We start from the raw sequence: 25,980 nt of genomic DNA, 5'->3' as shown, positions 1-25,980 counted from the left end.
TCTAGACTTGCAATATGTCAGAAAAAAAAAGCATGAACAATAAAAATACTTTTTCAGACATAAAATAGATCCCAAGAAAGCTAAGACTTTGATATGAAGAATGATTATGGGGTATCGAGGAGGACACAATAGGAAAAGTGGTTGCTAGAGATCAGTTAGAATTGACTGTGTTAAAACTGCAAATGAGAGCATGTTTCCACTGTTACCCTAAGGTTTCTGCCTTTAAGCAGTTATTGAAACAATCTATACAATATGAATATTGTCACTGTTATCATGGAAAGACTGCAGATATAAATCTGTATATGGAGATAAACAAATGATCATAAAATCACGAAATTTGAAATGGTCATGGGGTGGGTGGGAATATGTGCTAGGTGGAGAAAGCAGCCCTAAAGTTATTGATTTTAGCAAAGCTAACTTTGAAGGAAAGCAAAATGCTCCTGGGACTTTTGCCTGCAATCCTGTGATGAATGGGAAATCCACTCCACACAAGCAGAGAGTACATAGTATATAAAACACGTAGAAAGGCTGCAATTAAAATTCATCCCAGTTAAGTCAAGAAAAGGAAAGGCCGATATGGGCCTGAGGCAAAAGAAGGAAAGGCAAAGAGACAACTTGCCCCTCCCGACCCTATGCTTTTTCCTTCCCCTTCGCTGTTCTTTAGCATTTCTTCTGCTGTCCCTTTATCCTCTCCAGCCCTTCTGTTTCATGACAGTTCAGTCGCTATGGTCCCCTGATGTGGTTTCTTCAGGTCTCTGTTTTTCTGTACCCTGGATTTCTCAGAGCACAAGCATAACCGTCCTGAGTGCACAGAACAGAGGGGCGAGACTCTGCTTTCTCCCTGTCCCGATATTTGCATTGTGCAACCCCTTAAACACCCTTACAAGCTTTAGGTAATTGACAGATTTCCTTTTCCACAATTTCCCTTATCTATTTGCAACTCTGGGATGACTTCAATTCACTGGTGAGGTAAGGAATGAGGCAATGAGGGCTGGAGAGGGCAAGCAAATGAATGCCTGTAATAACTCATGTGGTCAGTGGGTCTATACAAAAGTAAAAATTAAAAAAACAAACAAACAACAGTGCAGTGCTGTAGCATTTAACACTGAAATGGTGGGTCTTCTCTAAGAGAGAAGGGTCAAACAAGCGAGAACTTGTTGCAGATGGTGTTTCTTTCCTTTGTGCAAAGTTAGGATGTAGGGCTCAATTTAGGACCTAGTATGCAAGATGCTTTATTCTCCAACGTCCTTCTCCCACATACACACATTATCAGAAATCTTATTTCAAGACACAAAGAACAGATGTGAAGAAGCAAGGCAATGGAACATATTTAAGGTCCGAGTCTGGGCAGGTGTAAAATGGCATGGCTTAAGCTGTAGACAGTTTATAGCAGCTGAAGATGTGGCCCTTAACTAAAGCAAACAGTTTGAACAAATCTGAATGTGGCATTTTCTTTTAAAAGCTGAACAAAGTTGATAATGACAAAAGAAGTGAATTTCAGAGAGATTTAATGGGACAGTGATGAAAGAACAAATGATATTTTTCTGTCAGTCAATCTTTTTTTTTTTTTTTCCTCATGGTGATTTGTTAACTGCAGAAATTGGCAGCAGTCATTGAGGATGACCATGTGGTCTTATGGCACCCAGCTGATGACTGTCTGACCAGTTTCTGAAGATGGTACAAGGGATCATAAAGTTTAGTTCCATGTATATTATGATGATAGTTGCATCTATATTTAAAGCTTTCTGTCACTGGAGCACTCTTGGTGTTGTCAGACTGTCTGTTGGACTGGATGAGCTGCAACTTCTTGCAATTGAATGTCAATAAGACCAAAGCAATTTTGGTTGATTCATAGCACCAGCTTAAGCATATTCACTTGCACAGATTACATTTGACAGATAGTTACCTTCAGCTGAACTCTGTGGTTAGAAGCCTTGGTGTACTCTTGACAGTGAGCTTACAGTTGATGCCTTATGTTTATTTCATATCCTGTTTTTGCCTCCCTAATGCTGCATGTGTATGTCTACATTTAAATAAATTCACAGCTGAAGTACTAGTCAGTCCACTTGTTATCTTTGGACAGAATGTTGTGATGAGTCAATTTCAGTATTTTAAAAATATTGTGGTTTTTTTCCCATTCAGGCAATTTTAATTTCAAAAGCCATCTAATCGAGGATTTTTTATTAGAAACTCCTGGAAAAGCATATGTCAAAATCTAACAACAACAGGAGTAAAAACAGAGGATAAAACTAAAAAAAAAAAAAAAATATGAAAAAGTGCTTCTCCTTTTGGAATATATTCCTGGTATTCTACTAGTTTGTTGGCCTGCAGGAAAATATATTCAACACAGGTATTATAAACCATGTTATATTAGTGGAAGTTAAGTTCCTCTGGATTCTGCAACAAGATTCTGCATGGTGTCTTCAAAAATAGATGTGTTTGCATCCTCTATCATCCTCTATAAATCTTGTAAAGAAAGTCATCTTTCCTGGTCTTTTCTTGTAACTCTCCTAAAATATTCTGGGTTAAAATACAGTTTTAATTGACAAATTTAGTTGGTCCCACTTATGGTGAGCTTAGGTATGTTGAAAATTCATTTATGGTATACTGAGGAAGGATTAAACTTCTGAATTACTTCAAACCATTTCCCTGTGCAGGCTTCTAGTCAGTTTAAAGCAGCATCCTGATCTTGAAGAAAATGTAGTGATTTAATGCCAAATAGCTTGCGCGTATCCCTGTACCATTTCTGCTCACTCCAACTTCAGTTGCTGTTTTTAAAGGCTGTAGGTGATTTTCCTATAGAGCTTAAAGAAGTGATGAAAGTGAGATTTTTGGAGTTTTTACTTCCTTTTCTCCGTGATGAATAGGAGTGCAGCATCCTTGAATTCCGATATGAATGAACTAAATATACTCCATAAATTAAAATGTTTGTAGTCACTTATTTTATTGGCAAGCTGTGGTGAAAGGGCAGACTTAACTTTAGATTTTTGCCTACTGTTAAATAATAAATCTCAGCCTAGAATTATGCTGGCATGGTTTCTTTTAAAAATGACAGGATGGCTGGAAACAAAGGTATGTCCCCTAACTATTATTACTTTTTAAAAAAATAATAAAGTCTCTGACCATAGTCTTGCTTAAGTCATTGGCTGCAATGAATGATTCCAGCTCTTTTTCTTTTCTCTCTGTAAAATGCTCTTTGGCATGAGAACCAAAGATGTGTGAAAAGCATCACTTTGAAACTGTTGTAGATGTCAGGGTTGCAGCTTGCCTCTATCGTCTTGTCCTTTTCCTTCAAGCCTGCAATCCAGTTGTTTCCAAGCCCTGAGATGCAGAGGGGTGGGTAGCAGGTTTGGAAGCTCAGATGTGCAGAGTTCTAATAGCTTAAATAGCTACAAATATAGCAAAAATAGCATTTTGTGCCATGTGGTGTAGGATTTGAATATGTGGTATAGGATTTTGCTGTATGGTATAGGATTTGAAACACAAGAATTTAGAAGTGTGAATAAAGCCATTTAACAAGAGCAGGTAAAATAAGCCTTATTGTGTGCATTTTTTTTTTAACCTTCGCTGTAAGATAATGGTCAAACAATCTAAAAACAGCATGCGATTTTAAGTAACTGTAATGGCTATTCAAAGTAGTACTCTTTCTCTCCCCAACTTGCTAAGTAAAGAAAGAGAAATATATTTGAAATCAAGACAGGGTTCATATTCATAGGACTACAGAATATCTCTAGCTGGAAGGGACCCAGAAGGATTATCAAATCCAACTCCTGGCTTCACATAGGACCACCCAAAAAAAAAAAAAAGCGTATGTCTGAGACTGTTGTCCACATGCTTCTTGAGCTCCAGCAGGCTCGGTGCTGTGACCACTGCCCTGGGGAGCCCATTCCAGTGCCTGACCGCCCTGTGGGTGAAAGAACTTTTCCCAAGCACCCAGCCTGACCCTCCCCTGTCCCAGCTCCATGCCGTTCCCTCGGGTCCTGTCGCTGTCCCCAGAGAGCAGAGCTCAGCGCCTGCCCCTCCGCTCCCCTCTGAGGGAGCTGCAGGCCGCCATGAGGCCTCCCCTCAGCCTGCTCTGCTCTGGGCTGAACAAACCAAGGGGCCTCAGCCGCTCCTCATACGTCTTCCCCTCCTGACCCTTCAACATCTTTGTTGCTCTCCTTTGGACACTCCCTAATAGTTTTGTCTTTTTAGTATTGTGGTGCCCAAACCTGCACACAGTACTTGAGGTAAGGCCACACAGCACAGAGGAGGACAGTCATTTCCCCCAACCAGCTAGCAACGTCAGTCTTGGTGTAACCTAGGCCACAGTCGGCCCTTTTGGCTGCCTGGACACGCTGCTGACTCACATTCAACTTGCCATAGACCAACCCCCCCCCCCTTTCCCCCCCCCAATTCCTTTCTTTGGGGGTGCTTTCCAGCATCTAATACCCAGTCTGTACATACAGCCAGGGTTGCCACATCTCAGGTACAGAATCCAGCACTTGCCCTTGTTAAACTTCATATGATTGTAGCTGAAGCAGCATCAAGCTTGCTGGCAAAATCATCAGTAAGTTTTTACTGGTGTAGGAGGTGTCATTTATCTGTCAAGTATTATGCAGATAATCTATCTGAGCTTGCTTTTCTTCCTGGTTATTCTACTTTGATTTTTATCCCCCCCCCTCCCTGTTCCTATTAACGTGGTTATTAGCATCTTTTTTTGTCTGTTTGAGAACAAGGTATGAGACAAATTCCTTGTGACACATTCTTGTTCTCATGTTTGCTACATAAATTCATTATCTCTTGCCAAGCTTTAGATCTGCAGAGTTCCCTCTGTGTAGTCTCAATTTTCATTCTAAATAAAAAATTAAAATGCAAAGAGCAAAAGACTAAAAGTGAACTCTTTTTATCTTCTGGTCGTAAACTGTCTCTCTAAGAGGAGGGAAGAAAAAAAAAAAGAAGCACAAGGGATTTTGGTATATGTAAGACATCTGCCCAAACTTCCCTAGCAATAATGTCATCACTGCCAAAATGTGCTTATGCTACTAACTGTATAATAGTGCTTGTGGTACTTATTTTTGAATTGTCCATTCAGCTAAGGTTTTAAATTTAGGTTAGACTGCATGTGGCATATATTGTAAGGAGAGAGAAACAATACGAGACTCTATGAGCAGGCTGTACACTGATGCTGGTGAGTGGTGTGGAGCAGGATGTGGTTGTATGGTATGAAATCCTGACACAGCTGCAGATGCAGAACTTGAGCTGTGGAAACTACTGCACCTCTTTATCTTACAAAGCAGTCATAAGGTGGCTGACAAGGAGCTTACCTGGCTTGGGGAGGAATAGAGGAATTTTAGGATGTTAGAAAAATACTAGTGCTTGGGGGCATGGACTATGCTCCCATGTGTCTTTTTTGTACATGTGTTAAAAAAAAAAAGTCAAATGTGAAAGTATGGAGCTAAAAATAAATAAAAGAGTAGAATAAGGCAAAATAAGAAGAATCGGTAAATAGTGCTCTAAGGAAAATTAGAAAGCATAGGGACAGAACTGGCAGGTGGGAAAGGAGCCTTTGAGAAGGAATTCTGCAGTTTCTTCAGTGAAGAAAAGTGTTGAATTGTGACAAAGTTCTCTGCCATTTCTGATGCACAAATTTAGGGGCACATAGACACCCAAATTTTTAATAACATGTGAAAGGCGGCATGGTGGCTTTTTGGTCATTTGCTCTGCTTGAATCACAACTGAAGATAAACTTGGACTCATGCTAATAGTTTCATTCCATGTTTATCCCCAAACATCCATTTGTCCACTTTGTGTTCTTTAAGTCCATATCACTGACCTTTCCTCCTTACAAAAATTCACTTACAAAATATTAAAGCTGTGTGGAAGCCTTTGTAATTGCAGCTTCAGCAAGATTTGCAATTATGCAAGAAAATACCGACGTATGTACCTGTGTGTCTCGTCTCTTTGATGTGCAAAATCCCTTTCCTGCATCTTTTATTAACTGTTATGCTTCTGTTCCACGTCTGCTTTCAGAGTAGAGATGTGAATCCACATGTCACCCAATGGTAGAATATGCTGTATATCTTTATATAAACAGGCAAAAAGAGCATATTTAGACAGGTTGAAGGTGAAAAAGATTTTTATGCTCAAGTTTCTGATTACACCATTATAGCAGCATCACTAATTCCCCTCCTTCCTTCTATTGTCTTCCCTCATCTGTTGTCATCAGTGACCACTGTTGATTTGTTGACTCTATTAAAGTATTCAAGGAAGCCACAGGCCTGTCATTTTGGTCATAACCTTAATCTGTTTTCTCACCTTGGGAGAAAATGTGTTAATATACTGTCTGTTTCTATAGAGTGAGCTCGTTGAACAAGTTCCTGATGCAACAAATCTGCAATACATTTAGAAAAAATGTTTTTATGAGTCTTGGTTATTTTAACATATAATAAGCTATGTTCAGGAAACAACTTTTGTAAGAACCATAACAAATTAATAACAGTAAGCAGTTGTAACTGTATGTTGTATAGTAATTTTTGAGCTAGATGCATCACAACTTATTCTGATTTGTCAGAATCTGTTTCTGTATTATTTCTGAATGATTAAGCAAATCATTTATGTTAACTTCGGCTTATTTTATATCTCTGTAAATCCTGTATAGCTTTATTGACTTTGGAGTTGCTTAAGATTTTATAGCAACTAAGGGGAAGGGTCATTTCTGTTTCTGCCTGTTTGCTGATCTGGAAAATAAATGGAACATCTTTTTTTATGCCTTACCAGGTAAGTTGTATTAGCTACCTAATTGCTGTTCATAAAGCACTTCAAAATTCTTCATGTTGTGTATAAAATTCTTTATGATGATACAATTATTTCTATCTCAGAGAAACTTCTTGATGTGTAAATAGAGCTTAATTAAAGGATAAATTAATGCAGATATGTTTGGTTTTTCTACAGTTTATTTTTGTTCATTTTTTTCTTGTTTTCTCAGTAGAGAAACAGGCTCTTAATTTTAGCTTGTGTTTAATCTTAAAATTTTGTTTCCATTTGCAACTAACTCAATTTGAATTTGTAATTTAAAAATTAGCTGTCTTTTTTTCTGCAATTTTAGTTTACAGATACCTGATATTTGCAAGAACCCTGTTTGGTGTCTGATACATTTCTTAGATCTCTGAGCTTCATCGTCCTAGAATCATAGAACGGCTTGGGTTGGAGGGACCTTAAAGATCGCCTCATTCCAACCCCCCTGCCATAGGCAGGGACCCCTCTCACTACTGTCCCCCACTATCAGGTTGCCCAAAGCCCCATCCAGCCTGGTCTTGAACACCTCCAGGGATGGGGCATCCACAGCCTCTCTGGGCAACCTGTTCCAGTGTCTCACCACCCTCTGAGTGAAGAATTTTCTCCTAACTAATCTAGATCTTCTTCATCTTGTTTAGAAATAGTGGTGTCCATTACATGTATTGGAATGTATTCTATTTCCTATTAGTCGTCTAAAGGTGAATGTTTGCTTCGCTTCTTGACTTGTTTTATATGTCATTATTATGGTAATTCCTGCTACTGCTGAGACTTTCTTTGATGGTATAAATAGCCTTAAGAACCGAACTTACAGTTGAAGTGTTTGCCATCACTGGATTGGCTGGATAACTAAGTAGGCCGGGATTGGTATCATTTGGCTAGAATGAAGATTTTTCTTCTTTGATTTTTGGTGCCAAGATTTTCTCTATTGTGGAACTCCTCATATATGGCTTGAAAATCTGTGAAGAAATCCATCTGGTTTCTTCAACTGTCTTGCCAGACACTGTGATCTACTTACTAGAACAATAGATGAGAAGAAACTTTAAGATTAAATTGTACTTTGTGATTGCTAGAATCTATGATAAATAGGAGTAAAAAGAATGTATATTTAACCAGTAGAAGAGATTAATGTTGTTTTGAAATGACTCCCTTTATCTGAAATATTTTAATAGATCTTTCCCATGCAATTAGAATAGGAAAAATAACCTAAAGGGAAACATGCTTATTAAAAAACAGGTATGTCTTTGAAACATATAATCATAAATTCTAAAACATTCAGAGAAGAGACTAACACATCTGTTGGTTTTATGTCAATTAGTTCAGTGGAGTATTAGGATCTGGTTAGTGATCTTGAGCTCTACTATATTTAGGTAGTTTTTGTTATTGAACAATGGAACATAAAGGTTTCTTTTCCACATCTTTCTATCTTATTTATTAGAAATAATTTTGCACAAGGTATGTGAGTAGTATTAATATAAAGACTTATTTTTAATGAAAAAATCTTATTGATGCAAAGAAATCACAGTATCCACTGAAGGAGAATTCACTTAACTTCATTTATTTTAGCTGAAATGATGCAATTCGGTTCTACACAGATGAGACTAAAATGGTCTCAGATGCTTTTATATATATATGTAATGGGTTTCGATGTTTTGATGACAAGAAGACGTGTGTGTGAAGAAAAAGTGTATGTTTTTTAAATGTACTAGGTGTCACACATAAATGTTATGTAATATAAGCGTGTTATTACCTAAAAGCCAAAACTGTGTAGACTTGGAGTCTTGGAATTCTCACAAATTGGCTTTGGCTTGGAAAGTGGAAAAAAAAAAAAAAAAAATCAATATTACTCTTTCTTCTACTTGGGACCCCAAATTTCTTCTGCTTCTGTGCTAATAAAGGATAATATTTTTTTTCCCCAAGTATATTAAGTATTTTTGTTGAAATACTTTATCATTGAAATACTTTTTTTTTTTTTTTTTTTTAATCATATATCTATAGATAACCTTACAGTTCAGGACTTTAAAAAAAAAAAAAAAAAGAGAGAGAAGAAAAAAAATCATATCCTTCAATCTATACACTACGTGCCTTTGGGAACTACCACTTTTTACATTCAAGGAATAGCAACACAAATTGATGCAAAAGAAATCCATGGAAAGATGGAAAGTTGCTAAATATGTAGGAATGGTGTCTGGCTGAAGTCTTAGAGCTGCCAGTGGTTTGAGGTTCAAAGAGTATTCAGGAGCAGTGTCATATGTGCTTACCATGCTCCTATATGCTCCCCTGCTTCTGCTTTTTGCTGTAGGTAGACCCTTAGCCAGTACAACTCCTCTGAAGTTAAATGTGGAATTAGGTTGTAGTGCTTCTTTTTTTTCCCCACACAAGTTGCTGCAATATAGCAGAAGTTTCTGTTAGCAGTCAATACATGAAAATAGTGCTTTTTAAAATTATTTTTTTTTTTTACGATTGCTCTGCCTGATTCAAATGAAGTAGCAAAATTCATGGTAAATTTCATTATTTTGCTTTCATGGGTAAGAACTGAGTAGTACAGGTATTCAGGTGAGAAAATGAATAGTTGTAGTACCTGTGCTGTTCATATCTCAATTTATAAGCAGTAGCTTGGTCTTCAGTGTGTCTTCCATTCTGCACCACAGTGACCTGGCAGGTAGGGAGTTTTTCCTAGGTGTAGGCAGTGATTGGATTTGGTATTTTTATTTGGGAGGACGTGGCTTGGATTGGCTCTAAAGGGCAATTGACTTGTGACTGAGGACCGTAAGAACTTCATTTTGGATGCACTAAATGAACTTGCCTTTTGCCTCATTGGTTCAGCACCTCTCATCTTTGAAGCTCTTCTGGATCATGATAAGAATGCTCTTAGAGGAAAGATTGTGAGTATCTTTCACCATCTCAGTTCACCATCAAATGAATTTTCCATTGCTTGAAGTTGGTATTGGGCTTTGCATTGGCAGCAGCTAATGCATTTGCAGAGTGGATTTATCTTAGTGACTAATCCTTGCCACCTCCCTGTGAGGTGATTTGCTAAGTATTTGACAGATGGGGAGGCACATGGGGGAGAGATGGTTTCAGAGCTGGGATTAGAGCTCTGATGTTCCAGGCTTCAGGTCCTGTGCTCTGCAGGTTACCCTTTCCTACCTCTCTCTTCTCACTCTCCTGGAGCAAATTCCTATAGAACTTTATTTATGAAGACAATAGGGGAATAATCCCGTCCTCTCTATCAGATACCAGTAAAATTCATCTTTTTTTTTCTGTGGTATTATGCACAATTTAATGCTAATGCTCAGGAGACCTTAAACAACCACATCAAACAGCCGATTCAGTGCCAGCCTTCCTTCTTATTTAGCTCAGTCCAAACTGACACCAAACTTTGAGACATTCCTCTCCTCCCACAGTGGAAAGCCACTGGGATTTTTTTTATCCCACACATGGTTTCCCTCCTACGTTTTCCTCCCATGTCAGATATTCATACCCCCTTTAATAACCAGCAGGGGGATCATTACATTGAGCTACTGCCAAATGCATAATGACTGCTGCCTTTGCCTTACACAGTCACTGCACTACTGATATCCAATTCAGCATTGTAAAGTGCTTAGGGCTACCTTGGGGATGTGCTATATTAAACCCAACTATTCTAAATCCTATTTAATATAAAGAGATTGTTGATGGGGGAGGGGAGAGGGAGATTTAAAATTGTCGTTAATCACCTATTTTCAACAAGTAAAAATACCTGATCGTTTAGGGCCCAATTCTGTCACTCTTAAGCCGTAAATAGTCCTGCTGATTTTAATAGGGGTACGTGAAGGCAAGTGGTCTGCTTACTGCTGGGGGAGGCAGAATGGGGCCCTACAGAAGCTGCAGCTGAGGTGCTAAGCTTGCAATGAGCTGTTGGGTGTGAGCGAGCCCATTTCTGAATTCCTCTTACAAATGTTTTACAGTGAAAACAGGAAATCGGAAACATGCTTCGTATCTGACTAAAAATAAGGGTACTCTTAAACTTGTAAAAGACAACATTTTTATTTGAATGATATGACAGAGCTGCCACAGAAGTGTTACCTGCTATAAAGAAAGCTTAAGAATTATTACCTTTATTAGACCAGTGACACTGAGCTTTAGCCATACATTTCTAACTTCTGTCCCTCTACAGAGACAATTTTCTTTTCTTAAATAAACTGTCATGCTAGTGTTAATATATTGTTGGCTCCCTCATACTCTGAGAATACTGCTGATATAAAACATGTATATGTTAGATTGGTAATAGTATCTTTAGTGTAGCTGACTAGAACAAATGTGTTTCCCTCATGGCTGTGCTAATGTGATAAAGGAAAATTGGCTGTTCATCAGCTTTCGGCTGGGTAAAGACAGTAGAGATGGAACCACATTCTTTTTTATGCATTAATACCACTGAGAACTTTTCACTAGTTATATTTCATGTGCGGGCATGTTGTGCAAAGATGTTGTAAAACATGAGATAATGCTACAAATAACAAAGTAGAAAAGCCTGTATCTTTTATGATGATAACAGTCAAACACCAAATGACAGTAACAGGCTGTAAAAAATGTGATGCAAAAATAAAATGCAATGTAACCACCATATACTTAGGCTCTTGCAAATAGGGCATCAGATGTTTAGAGGGCTTTGAATTAAAATTAAATAAAAAAGTGTTGTATTTAGGTCATTGATGTGTCAACAGAAAGGATAATTTAAAATGGGGAGAGATGTATTTTGAGTGGTGAAACTCATATGCAATAACTTTTGGAACAAATCTCAATGCTTAGTAATTATGATAATAGCCTTCAAATTTCCATCAGTGGAAGGACAATAAATTTTTCTGTCTTATTTTGGGAAATATGGACTGAATGTGGAAACAGCAATAAAGCTCAGCATGCATGTATATGTTTGAAAGTGCAGTTTAAGGAGAAAAATTCATTGTACAATTTGGTGTGAAACCAAAGGGGGGGGGGGGGGGGGGGGAGTGGAACAAAACAAACAAACAAAAAAACCAAACCAAAACAACAAAGCCAGAAACCCCATCATATTTCATATTTTCTTTCTTAAAATACTGATAGACTCATGTTGCCTGAGGCATTGATGATGATCATCTGAGCTCAGATTTATAGATAATCGTGTCTGTTTATCTTGGTCTGAAATTTGAAACACTTTATTGGTGGAATAGCATTTTGAGTGCTTATACTGTGGTTTTCTAAGTGATTTTTTTTTTCAGGTTCTGGCTTTTCTTTTTGAAACAGATTATTCTGGTTTGTAAGCCTTCTGTTTGTCCTCACACATCTATTGTTCTTATTGGAAATGATTATTTCAGGTTTATTTTGATTTGCTTAGAGTGGGTATCAAGACAGACTAAAGCACTCTAGGTTTAGTTGACCTCCATAGACACGATTCACCAGGCATCTATATCTGCAAAATGGAACAGGGATTCTGTAAACTGGCTAAAACAAAGCAGTGCTTCAAAATCTGAAGGTAACCAAGCTGTCAAGTGAAATAAGCCTTATGCAAGCTAAATATTTTTAAAATCATGTAATTTGAATTTTGCAGATAAATTGCTTTCTGAAATGAGATTAAGTTTGCTAAGTGAGCTATTCAATAGAGTTTGAAAGTTTTGAATAAATTGAAAGTAGTTTCAGTAATTAACTTCATTAATGGGAAGCTGACTACAGCCATGATTACTCCAATTTTCATCTTATCCCTGTATTTTTAAAAATTAAATTATTGAATTCCATAAAACGTAAGACTGAAAGGCACTTCCATATTATTAAACTTTGTCCAGTTTTATGTAACATAAAAGTGGATTTTTAATGAAAAAAATAAAATAAAACTTTGTAAAAGCTCAGCATTGTGTGACTTTGTGGAGCTGGGAGAATGCCATAAAATATTTCTATGAACATTCGCTCAAATTTAAAATGAATTGGCAGGGAAGGGAATGCTTGCAGAAAAGAATACCCTGGAGTGCAGATTGAGCACATATTCCTAGCCAAGGGTTCCCTTGATGTAAGGGAATTTCCCACTGGGTGTAAAGCAGATGTAGCCAGATCCTATACCATTCCCTTCAGCCCTTGTAAGAAGAAGCATGCCGGGGCCAGCGAGGCATTTTGGAGGGGTGTTTGAAGCCTGGCTGAGATATGCTGCATTTGGTTATCCTGAGTATAGTAGATGGTCCCTTCAGGCCTGTATGAGCTGATGTGTATGAGAAGAGCTCTGACAGCTATAACATGTGCCCATGGCCTGAAGTGGTGAAGTAGCTGTAACCAGTTTTGTACCTAGTGAAACAGACCCTTGCTTTTTTCTCTCTTCCCCCACCCTGCCAGATCACCGTACTGTAGATTCTTTGATTTAAACACTGTAGAAATTTTATAGTCTATGCATCTGAATAATGATCTTGTTAACTGGATTGCTAATGGGTGGACAGAAAGGAGGTAACTACTTTCAGTAGGCACCATAGGTAAAGGCATGCTGCCAAGTAGGTTGAAGTAATGTTAATGGTTAATCAAGGATAGATACAACATGTACTGAAATCAAAAGGATTGCATAACGAAGCATGTATTTGCCCATTTTGTTAATTCTATAGGTGCATCACAGCAGAATTAGTTTCTTCTTGAATGGCTGGGAAGATGACAGCACACCTTTTGATTCAAGGATTCTTGTGGGACCAGTTGCAGATGGTAATGCTGATGGTACACTGCAAATCGGACAAAGCTTCACAGGTAAATCTCATGCTATTTTTAGCTCTGGAACTATTTCAGAATGTGATGTTACTGCATATAGGTGTTTTTTTCTGCTTTGTGCAACACACCGGGCCCTAAAGTGACACATTCTATTAATTTACAATCACAGCTTTTCTTAGTAAATAAATGAAATTATTTCAGAATGGGATTGTCCATGGCCACTAGACTATGCTCCTGTTCAGAGTTAGGAATAGAGATGCAGGTTTTTGACTCTTCATGTTCTTCAGTTTCATCAATGCTAATGTAAACCACTAGCAGAATGAGAACCACTCAGCCTCTAGTGATGCCTGATAGCATTATTCTTCATCAACATCTAGAATTTTGTGTGCTACAGTCTGACATGATCACTGCAGAACAGCTTCAGGATGTTTTGTTGCTCTCCACAAAATCTTGGCTCTGCAAATGTAAGAACTCTTCAGGAATGTGCAGAATTTGAAGCGAACTCCTAAATATAACTATATGTCACTTAAACAACTTTATGTGCTTTTGGGCAAGAAAGTCATTCTGTGTCCCATTTCTTAATGCTTGTATTTGGAAATGTATTTTGTTATGATTTTGATTCTGAATACCCAACAACTAATAAATGTATAAAGAAAGGAGTACTTTAAAATGCTTTTTATCTTTAGTGTATAAATTGATAGGTACAGTTGTACCTACTGTATCTCTTCTCTAATTAGAGGTGGCACATGGACTGGCTCATTACTTCTGTCTAATGAGCCGATCCTTGTGCCACCTCTCTAATCAGAAAAGAGATAGGTACAAAATGTTCTTATAAAGTTATTATAAATCATTCTTTTTTATCAAAAAATTAAGTCACTGCCCTCTATAGTTTTGTCCAGATCCAAGATGGTTTCATTCAGTAGGAGTAATTGTGCAAGAGAGATCTCTGTGTGCTGAATTAAAGGTGCTCTCATGCAGTGCAAAGCTGCCTTTTGTTCAACAGGATTTGATTATTTACTTGTAGTATATTTTCTTAGGTTTAGAGCAATTTGTTGGAAGAATGCAAGACTTTCGATTTTACCCAGTGGCACTTTCAAACAGGTAAAAAGAACCTTTCTTTCTTTTCTTTTCTTTTTTTTTTTTTTTTAAAAAAAAAAAGTGTGATAACGGGAAAGAATAAATAACAATATGCTTACTTCCCTGAGTATGGTGCTTTTCATATGTCTCCTTTAAGTGATTGCTTCTGATGACCTCGTTTACTGGACATCATTTCAAACCTGATTTTTAATCTAAAAAGTCTTGAGTTAAAATAATTTTAACATTTTGCTTTTGAAATGTTGCTTAAGTATATGTAGTAAAACTCATTATTAAACGTGTGCTTTCCTTGCTACCGTTGTCCCTGTTGCAACCTGATTTAGCAGATGTTCTAGCAGAGACTAGATCTAGTTGCTAGATTTCAATAAGCTACCTGGTGTTATCAACTCAACATAATTCCGACATTATAATGTGTTCTAGTAAGCTTGGATCTGTTAGATGAGACTTGCCAAGCTTCCACAGAGCTTCATGTAAGCTGTGGGCAATTTCTTCCTTAAAGTACTTCAGACAGGGTGCCCCTTGTATAGTCTTATTCTCCAAAAGAAGGAATAAAGCCTGCTGATGTTCCCAGCTGGGCAGCATCCTTACGTCCTTGGCTTCTGGACAGTTGTCTCAAATTGTTTAGCCCCTACAGCAAGGCTTACTGGTAAGCAGACCTCTCTGTCGTGGGTTTCAGTGAGAAACTGCTGTTGTTTGTCAAGTGCAGTCTACTCCCACCTTCTCAGAAGCACTCACAGAAAAATGCCTTGGTCTCAAGGGAGAGGAAGAGAGGGCCAGTCCCGTTTACACCAGTCTAAAACTCGTAATTCAAAGGAAGAAGAGGACAGGCAATCCAGCTAGTCATCATGCTGGCTTAGTGGCTGACAGCTTGGCTTCTGTGCTTAGTGATTCCTTTCCTCTAGCCTTCCCATGGTATCAGACGTCGATGTGGTATTCTTGACACCCTCCCTGCCCCCCAAGCCCCTATCCCAAGAGGCTATTGTCTTAATTCTTCATTGCTTTCTGTATTAGATTGTCCCCATAAGCCTCCAATGACTTTGCCAGCTCAGCCCATGTAGCCCTGGGCCAATTGCTTTGACATCCTCCATCCCCGAGGCCAAATTACAGTTGCCACTGCAATTTCTGTTGCCCTCCAGCCTCCCTTCCTAGTGTGTTACACAGAGATGTTACCTTTGTTATCCAGCTCATGCTGGATTAATCTAGTCAATTCAAGCTGGCCAGAAAAAGTCAGGTCCTATTAGTCTGTGTGGTGCTTCTGGGTAGGCTAAGCTCAGCAACACTCGTGAGTGCAGACCTTAAGGCTACTTAATGATAGTCTTTCAATAAGATGTAGAGCAGTTTCCTAGGAGCTCAGATGTCTGCAGGACATTGCAATGAGCTGATCTCCTGTGAATTTAAAGTATTAATACAAATCTGAATTCCAAATTGCACAAAAATCATGTTTGTTGTATATTCTTTCAGAGCAATGCTTGTCAAATCCATTGAACTACAGTTTAAGTCAGTGAAATTAATACAGTTTAAAAATTGAAAGATAAGGTATTTTACAGTGTTGAGAACTAATGATGACTTTGTTGATGCAGTTTTATATCCGCAAGTAACTTGGTTCAAAACGTTTATGTGGGATAAACTATGAATGCAAGTCCTACTTGCATATGAATTAATTTAAGTTTATGGCTGTCTGAAAGGTTCTGTTACTTTGTATTTATATCTTAATGAGTATATAAAAATTATGTTCCTACTGGAAAATAGGGACATGGGAAAATTAATAATTTTTAATTCAAAAATTTCATACCTTCTGGGCTCACAATAACCTTTTACACAGAGATGAGCAGATAAAGGTTTAGCTAACCAGCCCACGTCATTCATCTGCCTGCCTACCTATGTAATTACCTATTTTTTTGGATTACTGATGTCAATGGGAACTGAAGTTATTTAATTGCTTTGATATAGGCTGTAAGAAGCTACTAGAATGATCCCAGACTGGGGTAGTCAAATCAGTGGACATGTGTATTAGAGTTGCTAAAAGGGAAAATATTTTTATATGTGTTGTCTAATGTGTAGCTTGATACTTCTCAAGCTGGTCTTTTTGGAGAGTTTGAGAGAGAACATTCAATTCACCTGTGGTTATGCCTCATAATATGCCAATACTATGGTTATACTTCAGAACAGTGTCCAAATCAGTGAGTGGAATCGGACACGGTGCCATAATAAAATATTGATAAGAGTTTTTCACAGTTGTTCTCCTTGCATCTAGGGCTGGATTAATTCCATCTATCTTTAGATATCCCAGGAAGGAACTTTTTTCCCTTGTCTCTGTATGTTCGTGGAGCTCCATATAATGTGGTCTGGAGCAATGAAAGCAAGTCAGAGCACTTCTTTACACTTGTGAAGATGCCTGCTGCTTGCCATTGATTAAGTAGGGACCCTGGGTGGCCTGATTCCTAGGTGATTGCCCCATTTATGTGAGATGAAACCAGGCCTTAGGGCTTCTAGAGTAATCTAAGTTGAATTTTGTTTAATCTATGAGCCTTGAGGCACAAAGTGGCACTTGTCATTTTTTATCATGTATGTAATTGCTTTTTTATATGCCATGACAGAGACATTTTGGAAGTATTCTCTGGAAAATTTCCTCATCTGCATACCCAATCCGAGTGCCGCTGTCCTGGAAGTCATCCCCGGGTACACCCCTTGATACAGAGGTACTGCATCGCTAATGGTGCAGATGATACTACTAATGACAGAGTACTGAGGCTGGATGCAGAAGCCCATCCTCTGTATTACATCAATGATGATGACATTGGGACCACCTGGATTTCATCTGTGTTTGCTAATACTGTAGGTCTAGATCGTGGTGTTTCTATCACAATAGACTTACAAAATGGACAGTATCAGGTAATGAGAAGATTGCATTTGCTATTTATTAAATACAAACTAGGAAGAGATTTCATGTACACTTTCAAATTTTGGGGAGATTCAAATCTTGTGCTTTAAGATGTTATCATTAAGGGGACAGAAAGAAAACTTCCATTATCAGCAGGAAGCAATGCATTATAATTATTGTTATGGAGCCTTTCTTTTTATGTGCCTTGTCTGTTCCAAGCAGTAATCTGGATTAGATGTAACAAAGTGAATATTTGTATGAAGACACCAATATTTAGAAATTGGTTGCCATCTTTTAACTTGAATTTGTAAATTTCAATCTCAATTTTAATATCTATTAAAATATCAGATGCACATTGTATGAGTTCTGATAGGAAGCTGGCTGCAGTCAAATGGAATTTAAAAAATCTGTGGCACACTAGCATGTCATAAGGGGTCTCTGTTGTGTGGATGTTCTTGAGGTGGTGTTTTAGCCACTTGAGCAGTATGGGAGGAGATTCCTGAAGATGCCACATTGCAACCTAACACTTCACTATGCTGCTGATGGCAAACATCAGGTAGTCTTGGAAGGAGGCACTCATCAGTAGTGGAGCTGGATTCACAGTAAGGTCTCTACCAACTTGCCATGTATTTTGACAGAAAGGAGTCAAGTTCATGCTTCAGTTACTAGTAATGCTTATTCTACCTACCTTTTTTTTCCCTTATTTGTCATTAATGTGGAGAAGGTAAAGAATATGATGGCAAGTTTTGGCTGCACGAAGACCATTATTTAAAAGCCAATTCAGATATATGTGAAGTTTTAAAATTGGCTTATTTGACACGTACAAATTTCTACATAAGCAGTATACTTGAAGAAGTCTTCTTCAGCACAACACAGGTATCAGATTGGATTCCAAGCTGAAAATAGGAAAATTGCTTTAAAAAATAAAAATTACCTTTCATCAGACAAACAGCTCATAAAATGTTTGCCAATGCAAGACTATGCTCTTCGTTTTTGCCAAAATCAATGTTACAGTAACAAATGATGAACTTGGCTTTGTAGTACAATTTCAAATGGTCTTCAAGAAAAAATGAAGAATTTTGACGCAACAGCTCAGTTGCTCTGTAATAATGTCTGAGAGATCAGAGAACTTGTTTAACAACAAAAAGGTTTATGTTTGTCTTTAATCTGGAATGTATGGACTGAAATATTTGTTGGTTTTTTTTTCCATAAATGGTAAAACATACTATATTGTCTCATTGAAACAAAAATTGGTGTTTATATTCTCACTATTTTACAACACAGTCATTAATATCAGTTCATAAATTTATCTTCTTGTAGGTGTTCTACATTGTACTGCAGTTCTTTAGCCCACATCCTGAAGCAATAAGAATTGAAAGGAAAAAAAGAGATGATCTAAAGTGGGAAGACTGGCAATATTTTGCTAAAAATTGCAGTATTTTTGGAATGGATAATAATGGATCTCTGGAAAAACCAGACTCCGTCAACTGTCTCCAGCTTCCTAGGTATGAGTGTGTATTATCTGCATAATACAGATGCTTTGAACAGGTAACATCCTGACACAATTCATTTCCATGTCCGACTGAGATAGAATCTTTTAATTTGACGTAATCATTTATTATAGGCTGCTAAGGATAATAAAAGATCCCAGATCTGACCTTTCGATTGAAGATCACCAAAAGGTCATCTGTTGCTTTTATCAGATTTCAGACATTGAGGAATGTGACACAGTTGACTGTCTTATTTTTGAGTTAGATTTCTGCAATTTTGTGTGCTTGTGTTTTGTGGGACTATTATTGTCAGTAGAATTACAGAACACTGAAATAAAGAGTGGAGGAAGGTACTGATATAATAGATCGGTTGTAACTATCTAGTGAATATGAATGTATTCCTTCTGATGTCTGATAAAGCAAGTTGGACTGGAGCTTAGGACAGAAGGCAAGCTTAAGTACAAAATCCAGTCGTTCAACCTTACTACTAATCAAGCAAAACACATGAGAAATGGGTTGGAAAATGTATCTTTAAGCTTTTTAATCTTTCTAAGCAAGAACCAAAATAAAATCTGGGGGAAGGGCCAAGAAAAATCATTACATTTCAGAAACATGTTGCAAGCCTTTTTACTAGACAACATGTGCAAATTTAGAATTAAATGTTCATAACATATATACATAACATTTATACATAAATGTATTTATAACATTTATACATAAATATAGCAGATAACACATATAGTACATAACTAATATATATAGCTTTGCACACACATGTGCAAACATATATATATATATATATATTTGAATCTATACCACTACAGATATTCAAATGCGTCATCTCTTGCCTGATCTCAGGTGTCAGTCAGTATTAGGCTTGTTTGGTACTCGGCTGGAAATCAGTCAGAAAATACAGTACCAGGTGCTGTAGGCATTTTGCTTTTTTCCTGTTTCACTTCTGCTGCCTTCCTAAGACTTTTCAAGTGTCAGCATCTTTGTCTGTTCTCCAGGAGTTCAGTATTCTGAGGAGAGGAGCATTAGGTCATCTGAGTTACACCAGTTTTCAGCAGGGCACTTTGGGCTTTATTGCTGATCTTTGGAGCAGAGGATAGAGGAGAAGGGAAATCTTTTAAGTAAGCCAGTCATTCTTTGATAAATAACCCAAATTAGGTGTATTGCCCTATTCAGTCCAGAAGTATGTATATTTATATTTTCTAAAAAGAAGAGTTAATTATGAACTGTCTCCATAAATGTTTTATGAGTGACATGGTTTCTTCCCTTCAATTATGCTGTAAATGATGATAGGAAGTGATATGAATGAATGATTTTGGGTTCATCTGATGTGCAGAAAGCTCAGTTTAAAAGATAAGAAACATCCCCTGCAAATGATGAGTATTCAGTGTACTCAAAGAGGAGTTACTGTTGCAATAATGTTCCATGTCTGTTCCCACCTCACCCCATAGCTTTAAGTGCCAAGACAGGTGTCCAAGTTCTGTCCTAGTTTTAGACACAAGTGTGCTTGTATCCTTGTGGCCAGAACTCCTTCAGATGGCACAGAGGGCAAGTGACTGGCTTTAAAATCCTTACCATGGCTCAAAGGTTCATAGTTTGCTGACCACTTTAGTTAGTACCTAATGGGCATTTTTGTAATCTTGAGGAAATGACAGTGATTAAGGTTTGTATTTCTATACTTTGTACCATGTCTGTAAGTCACTGGAATACCTCAAAGTATAATCATTTCTGTATGTTTTTAATGTGTTTAGCAGATAAATAATTAACAATGTGGGCATGTTAATTATGTTACTCATCTGAATGAATTCCTTATGTAGTTCAAGCATAGTTCATGTTTTTTAGAGACACTTAAATGTTTTTTTAAAATTTAGTGTAAATGTCACTTTATCACTGTTGCACTTTATTCATATTTTGAAGTTGCCTTTTAGAGGCTTTACCTTTACTTGGAAACTTAGAGTCTGCAGAACAGAATGGGAGTTTGAGGAAAACAGACATGTAGAGGGCATTTCCTTTCCCCTGCTTGAATACTGGTGACTAGACTAGAAATCAACTGACGTAAGAATTTTCCTCAGAAAAATAAATAAATAAATAAATATTATAGTATGGAGACCATCTCTGAGAAAGCAGATACTGAGAGATGGAATCTGTAAAATATGTCAAATTTTGATTTTCATTTGTTTTCCTCTTCTTTATTTAAACAGATTTACACCATACTCCCGTGGTAATCTAACCTTTAGTGTTCTTACTCCGGAACCAAATCACCGACCTGGTTATAATGATTTTTACAATACTCCGTCTCTCCAAGAATTTGTAAAAGCTACACAAGTGAGGATTCATCTCCGTGGCCAATATCATACTAATGAGTCTTGGGTAAATTTTAGGCACAGATACTATGGAGTTAATGAAGTTACAGTCAGTGGAAGGTAGGTGTTACTGTAACTCTTCCACCCCACTCATCACTGCCTCCAACTACTAAAGCTGTACTAAATATGTAATTACATGCCTAAAATTTCTTCAAGTTGTTCTGCTTTTACATTTATGAGGGAGAAAGGAAATTTGGTCTGAAGCAGTGCATCAGTTTTGAAATAACTGTTGTGCAGATTTTTTAAACATTTCTTCACGCATTATTTTAAAATTAATTATACTTATTACACAAATCTATCAAAAGCACTCCTTTCTTTGGAATTATCAAAGCCTCTAAGCAAAGGCTTATGATTGAAACCATGGTTTATGCTTTACTTCAGTAGCTTTTCCAAGTTTCATTATAGATTCCCAGACATGGCAATTTTAACAGTTTTAATACAGAGCTCATTCTTTGTTTTAGCTGCAGTTTTCCATTTAAAACTGGGCAGCTGTCAGTAAAAGTGTTACATTATCTGTGACTGACAACTTTATTGTATATGGTAAGTGTGCTGTCTTGTGAAAGGACTAATTATGCCCTGTAAATAACATGGAAATTTGGCAATGAAACAATTTCCAAGAAGCATATGGTGCAGATTTTTGTTAATAAGTGTTATTTCTGAAATAATTTCAGTAGAGATCATTTGGAGAGAAAGCACCCTATCAAAGGTAACGTTTACCTTAAGGTCTTCTACACTACTAATGTTTTGATTATTGATTTAGATGCGTCGTGATAATCCTTTTACTACAACAGCTACAATTTTGGTGATTATGTCACAATAAAATAATTTCAATTGTAGCTTGCAAAATGATACGATGCCTCCAGAAAAGCAGCCCTTCAGGTGGAGTGGGATGGTTATTGTCTATTAACTAATACTTTATGAATATTTTATTTTAATAAGTCCTGGACATTTTAAATGAGATGAAATAATCTAGACAGTTATGCTTGATATGGTTAAGATTCCTTGAAAAATTATAGCCACACTGTAGAGCTTAATATTGGCAAAAATGCCATTTTACATATGCATATTATATACTGAAATTGAATATGTTTTCATTAATTTAACATATTTTCATTACATGTTATGTAAGGCAACAGTAGCTCTAATGCAGGCTTTTTTTCTTGCAAATCAGTTCTTGATACTTACAAATGTGTTCAATGAAGTCTTTTTTTTTGTAGGTTACTGCACTTTTAAACATTCTCTTCTGTGTTTTATTTGTTTGTAATAAAAACTGGACTATTTTTTAAAATAAAATTATATTCATGACTGTTATATATTGTTGCAGAGATGTGTTTCATGTTTGATTTTTAATTCACTACCTGTTGTTCTTTCAGGTGTAATTGTCATGGCCATGCTGATAATTGTGACACAGCTATGGAACCATACAGATGTCTGTGCGTCAAGGAAAGCTACACAGAAGGAAATAATGTTAGTGTCTCATCCACTTCACCTATGAACTGCCTCAAATCTGGGATTTTAGGCTTGGTAATGTGTGCGTGCATGTGTATATATGTTACTGTTGTCCTAGCTTTTATAGAAAATTTGCCGTATCAGGCTTTGTATTAAGTAAATAAATAATAATAATAAAAAACTTCCTTCAAAAGCCATTCTACCACAGAATATTAGCAGAACTGTGTTCAGATATTTGATTTGTTAGATGAATAAGTCAGTTTTAAACATCAGATGCAAATCTGAATTTAAACTATAATCCAATAAAGATTATGGCTTTACCTACTGTTCCAGCTAGCAAACAATCTCTAGAGCAAAAATATACTGAAGACTTTAGTCCTAATTCATCCAAGTTCCGTGGTCGGAGTGCAAAAGACAAAAACATGCAGTTCAGTTTCCAGTTTTCATATGAAAGTGACCAGTTCAAGTGCTGCAAAGCAGCTCCACGATTCAAACCAAAGCAGAGTCAATGCAGAATATTTGTGCTAAAATTGCCTAATCCAAGGGAAAACAATAACATAGATTTACCTTCTTAGACTTGGAACATCTGTTGATAGCAGTCTCTCTGAATTCAGCTAAGAATGCAATCTTTTAGTACAGTTATTTTTTTTAAATATATGTAAGGAAGAGTTAAAACATTTCGGACTTGATTTTAAATGTCTTCTGCATAGTTGAACATGGTTAAGAAAATACTGAGACTTGCCTGTACGTATTTATTTGGAAGTCATTCTCCTGGGGGTCTTACTGAATATTTTGATTTAAACCAGGGATTTGGGTGGTGGTGTTTAAAAACACTGAAAATTGAGTTTTGATCTTATTTACTTAAGGACTGGAAATGCTGATTACCCATACTTTTTACAGTTATGTATGACATCTGGCTGTCCTTAAAATAATCGTTAATAGCAACATGATTGTTCTAATAAAAGAACAAATTTAATATTACTTTTTAATGCACTGTTTTCAGACAATAGGTGTTAAGGTTAATCTCTTCTTGGAACTAGAACTTAAAGGCTGTATTTTAAAGAAAATCTAAATAAAAAAATCTAAATATAATCTAGAAAATACATTCTTACCACTGCTGTGTTCTTAATAACAGTGTATCTCCATAATAAGAGATGTAGTGAGGTACAGTATGTAGCTGAAACTTAACAAGTTGCAAAATTTTAATTTTCCTAATTTTAGAAGTCTTGGTCAGAGAGAATCAATATGGGGATCTGAGTATAACTCATGGTCTTCTAGAGAAATATGTAGAGGATACCTTAGGATAATGATGCCAGATTGTACTTAATTTCTGAAACAGAGTGGTTGACCTCTCAAGAGGTTGCTGTAGCAAATGCTGGTGAAGAGACTAATCATAACGGAAGGCCTTATTTGGTTGACAAATTTTTTTATTTTTTTTATTTTCTTAATGAAGTGCATTAAACAGTTTAATTTCCAAAGAAATATTGTACTTGTAACATGTTTTCCTTGACTATAAGTACAAAGTTGGGAGAAGACATTGCATTCTTTTATCTCTGTCAAGTGCTGAGGCAAATTAGAAGACTAAGTTGAGTTGCTTGTGATAGTCTAGGAGCTTTCCACTTGGCAAAAGTGGGGAAAAAAAGCTTGTATTTTCAGCTGAACTGTATTCACAAATACATGTATGCTTTGAAAATACCTTATGTAGAATTATACTTTATGTTGAAGTATATAAATTTAAGTTAATTAAATCTACTGTAGTTGTTATAGAACCATAGGATTATTTAGGTTGGAAAAGACTTAAGATCATCAAGTCCAACCATCATACACTACTGAGTCTACCACTAAACCATGTCCCTAAGTGCCGCATCCACATGTCTCTTAAACCCCTCCAGGGAGTGCAACTCCACCACTTCCCTGGGCAATCCATTCCAATACCTAACCACCCTTTCTGTGAAGAAATCCCTCCTTATACCTAATCTAAACTTCCCTGAACACAGCTTGAAGCTGTTTCCTTGTGTGCTATCACTTTTCACCTGAGGGAAGAAATCAACACCTTCCTCACTGCAGCCTCATTTCAAGTAGTTGTAGGGAGCAATGGGGTTTCCTGTCAGCCTCCTTTTCTCCAGACTAAAAAACCCCAGTTCCTTCAGCCTTCTGCCACCACTCATATGTCTTGATTTCCAGTCCATTCACCAGCTTCATTGCTCTTCTCTGAATGCGTTCCAGCAATTCAATATCCTTCTTGTAGTGAGTGGCCCAAAACTGAATGCAATGTTTGAGGACTGGTCTCACCGGAGCTGAGTACAGAGGGACAATCCCTTCCCTAGTCCTGCTGGCCACACTATTTCTGATACAAGCCAGAGTGCCATTGGTGGTCTTGGCCACCTAGGCATACTAGTGGCTCGTGGTCAGCCAGATGTCCACCAGCACCTCCGAGGTTCTTTTCTGCCAGGAGATTATAAATTTTCATTGATTATTTCTATAATTGCTAGCTTTAGTGCATATCATACAGTTGGTAGCAATCATATTGCATTTTGTGAACTGGCAAATACACTTTTTCTCTGCTCTGTGATGAAATCAATTGTCATTAGATATGGTGGCTTTGAGACGGGGCTCTGAACCATCTGCATAGTTTAATACAACAATACTATAAACTTTAAATTAGTGAGTTGAATATGTGTGGGCTTGCCACGCTTTTCCCCATTAATGCAGAACAAATAAATTCCTGTACAAGTCATTCTTGTAGTAATACAAAGGTGGTGTCAACTTTAAAATGATGTATCAGTTAAGAAGTTCTGTATTTGCTGTATTATCTGCTGACACCTGTGAATATTTTAGCCAAAGACATTTCTGTGTTTCCACCAAGTTTAATATGGATAATTTATCTTAAAAAAAAAAAAAAAAAAAAGTTAAGAAAACGTGAGTTACATCAAAGAATTGAATCCCACAATCCCACTGAATGCTGGATTTCTGTTGTGGGTAGGCTGTATTCCTTGTTACATTTATGGCTGTTGGAAACAGGCTTTCTAAAAACTAAGAAGCTGTTTCAGAATAGCAACAGTGGTAGCAAAGGAGAAACTATGTTTAGAAAACAAACAAACAAAAAAAAAACAGAACCAAGCAGTCTGTGCTTGCTGGGAGAGATGAAGTGTTAGCCTGAGTGTATGTGATACTGTGTTTTAAGGATCATGTAACTTTTTTTTTTTAATGTACTTTTCTGTTT

The 25,980-nt window shown here is 37.0% G+C and overlaps 1 protein-coding gene across 1 annotated transcript in view; it reads left to right on the top strand.

The window, feature by feature from the left end:
• The window catches only part of USH2A (usherin), a 399,816-nt gene that overhangs the window by 21,037 nt on the left and 352,799 nt on the right, over positions 1-25,980 (top strand). Inside the window, exons 3-8 of the mRNA XM_013174016.3 lie at positions 13,371-13,506; positions 14,505-14,568; positions 17,160-17,454; positions 18,764-18,948; positions 21,147-21,368; positions 22,682-22,775. Coding sequence (XP_013029470.3) covers positions 13,371-13,506; positions 14,505-14,568; positions 17,160-17,454; positions 18,764-18,948; positions 21,147-21,368; positions 22,682-22,775 — 996 coding nt within the window. The remainder of the gene's footprint in view (positions 1-13,370; positions 13,507-14,504; positions 14,569-17,159; positions 17,455-18,763; positions 18,949-21,146; positions 21,369-22,681; positions 22,776-25,980) is intronic.

The sequence above is a fragment of the Anser cygnoides genome, chromosome 3 (assembly GCF_040182565.1).
Source record: "Anser cygnoides isolate HZ-2024a breed goose chromosome 3, Taihu_goose_T2T_genome, whole genome shotgun sequence".
Classification (NCBI taxonomy): Eukaryota; Metazoa; Chordata; class Aves; order Anseriformes; family Anatidae; genus Anser; species Anser cygnoides.
Note: the sequence above shows the minus strand (reverse complement) of the source record. Positions and strands in the feature narration are given on the sequence as shown.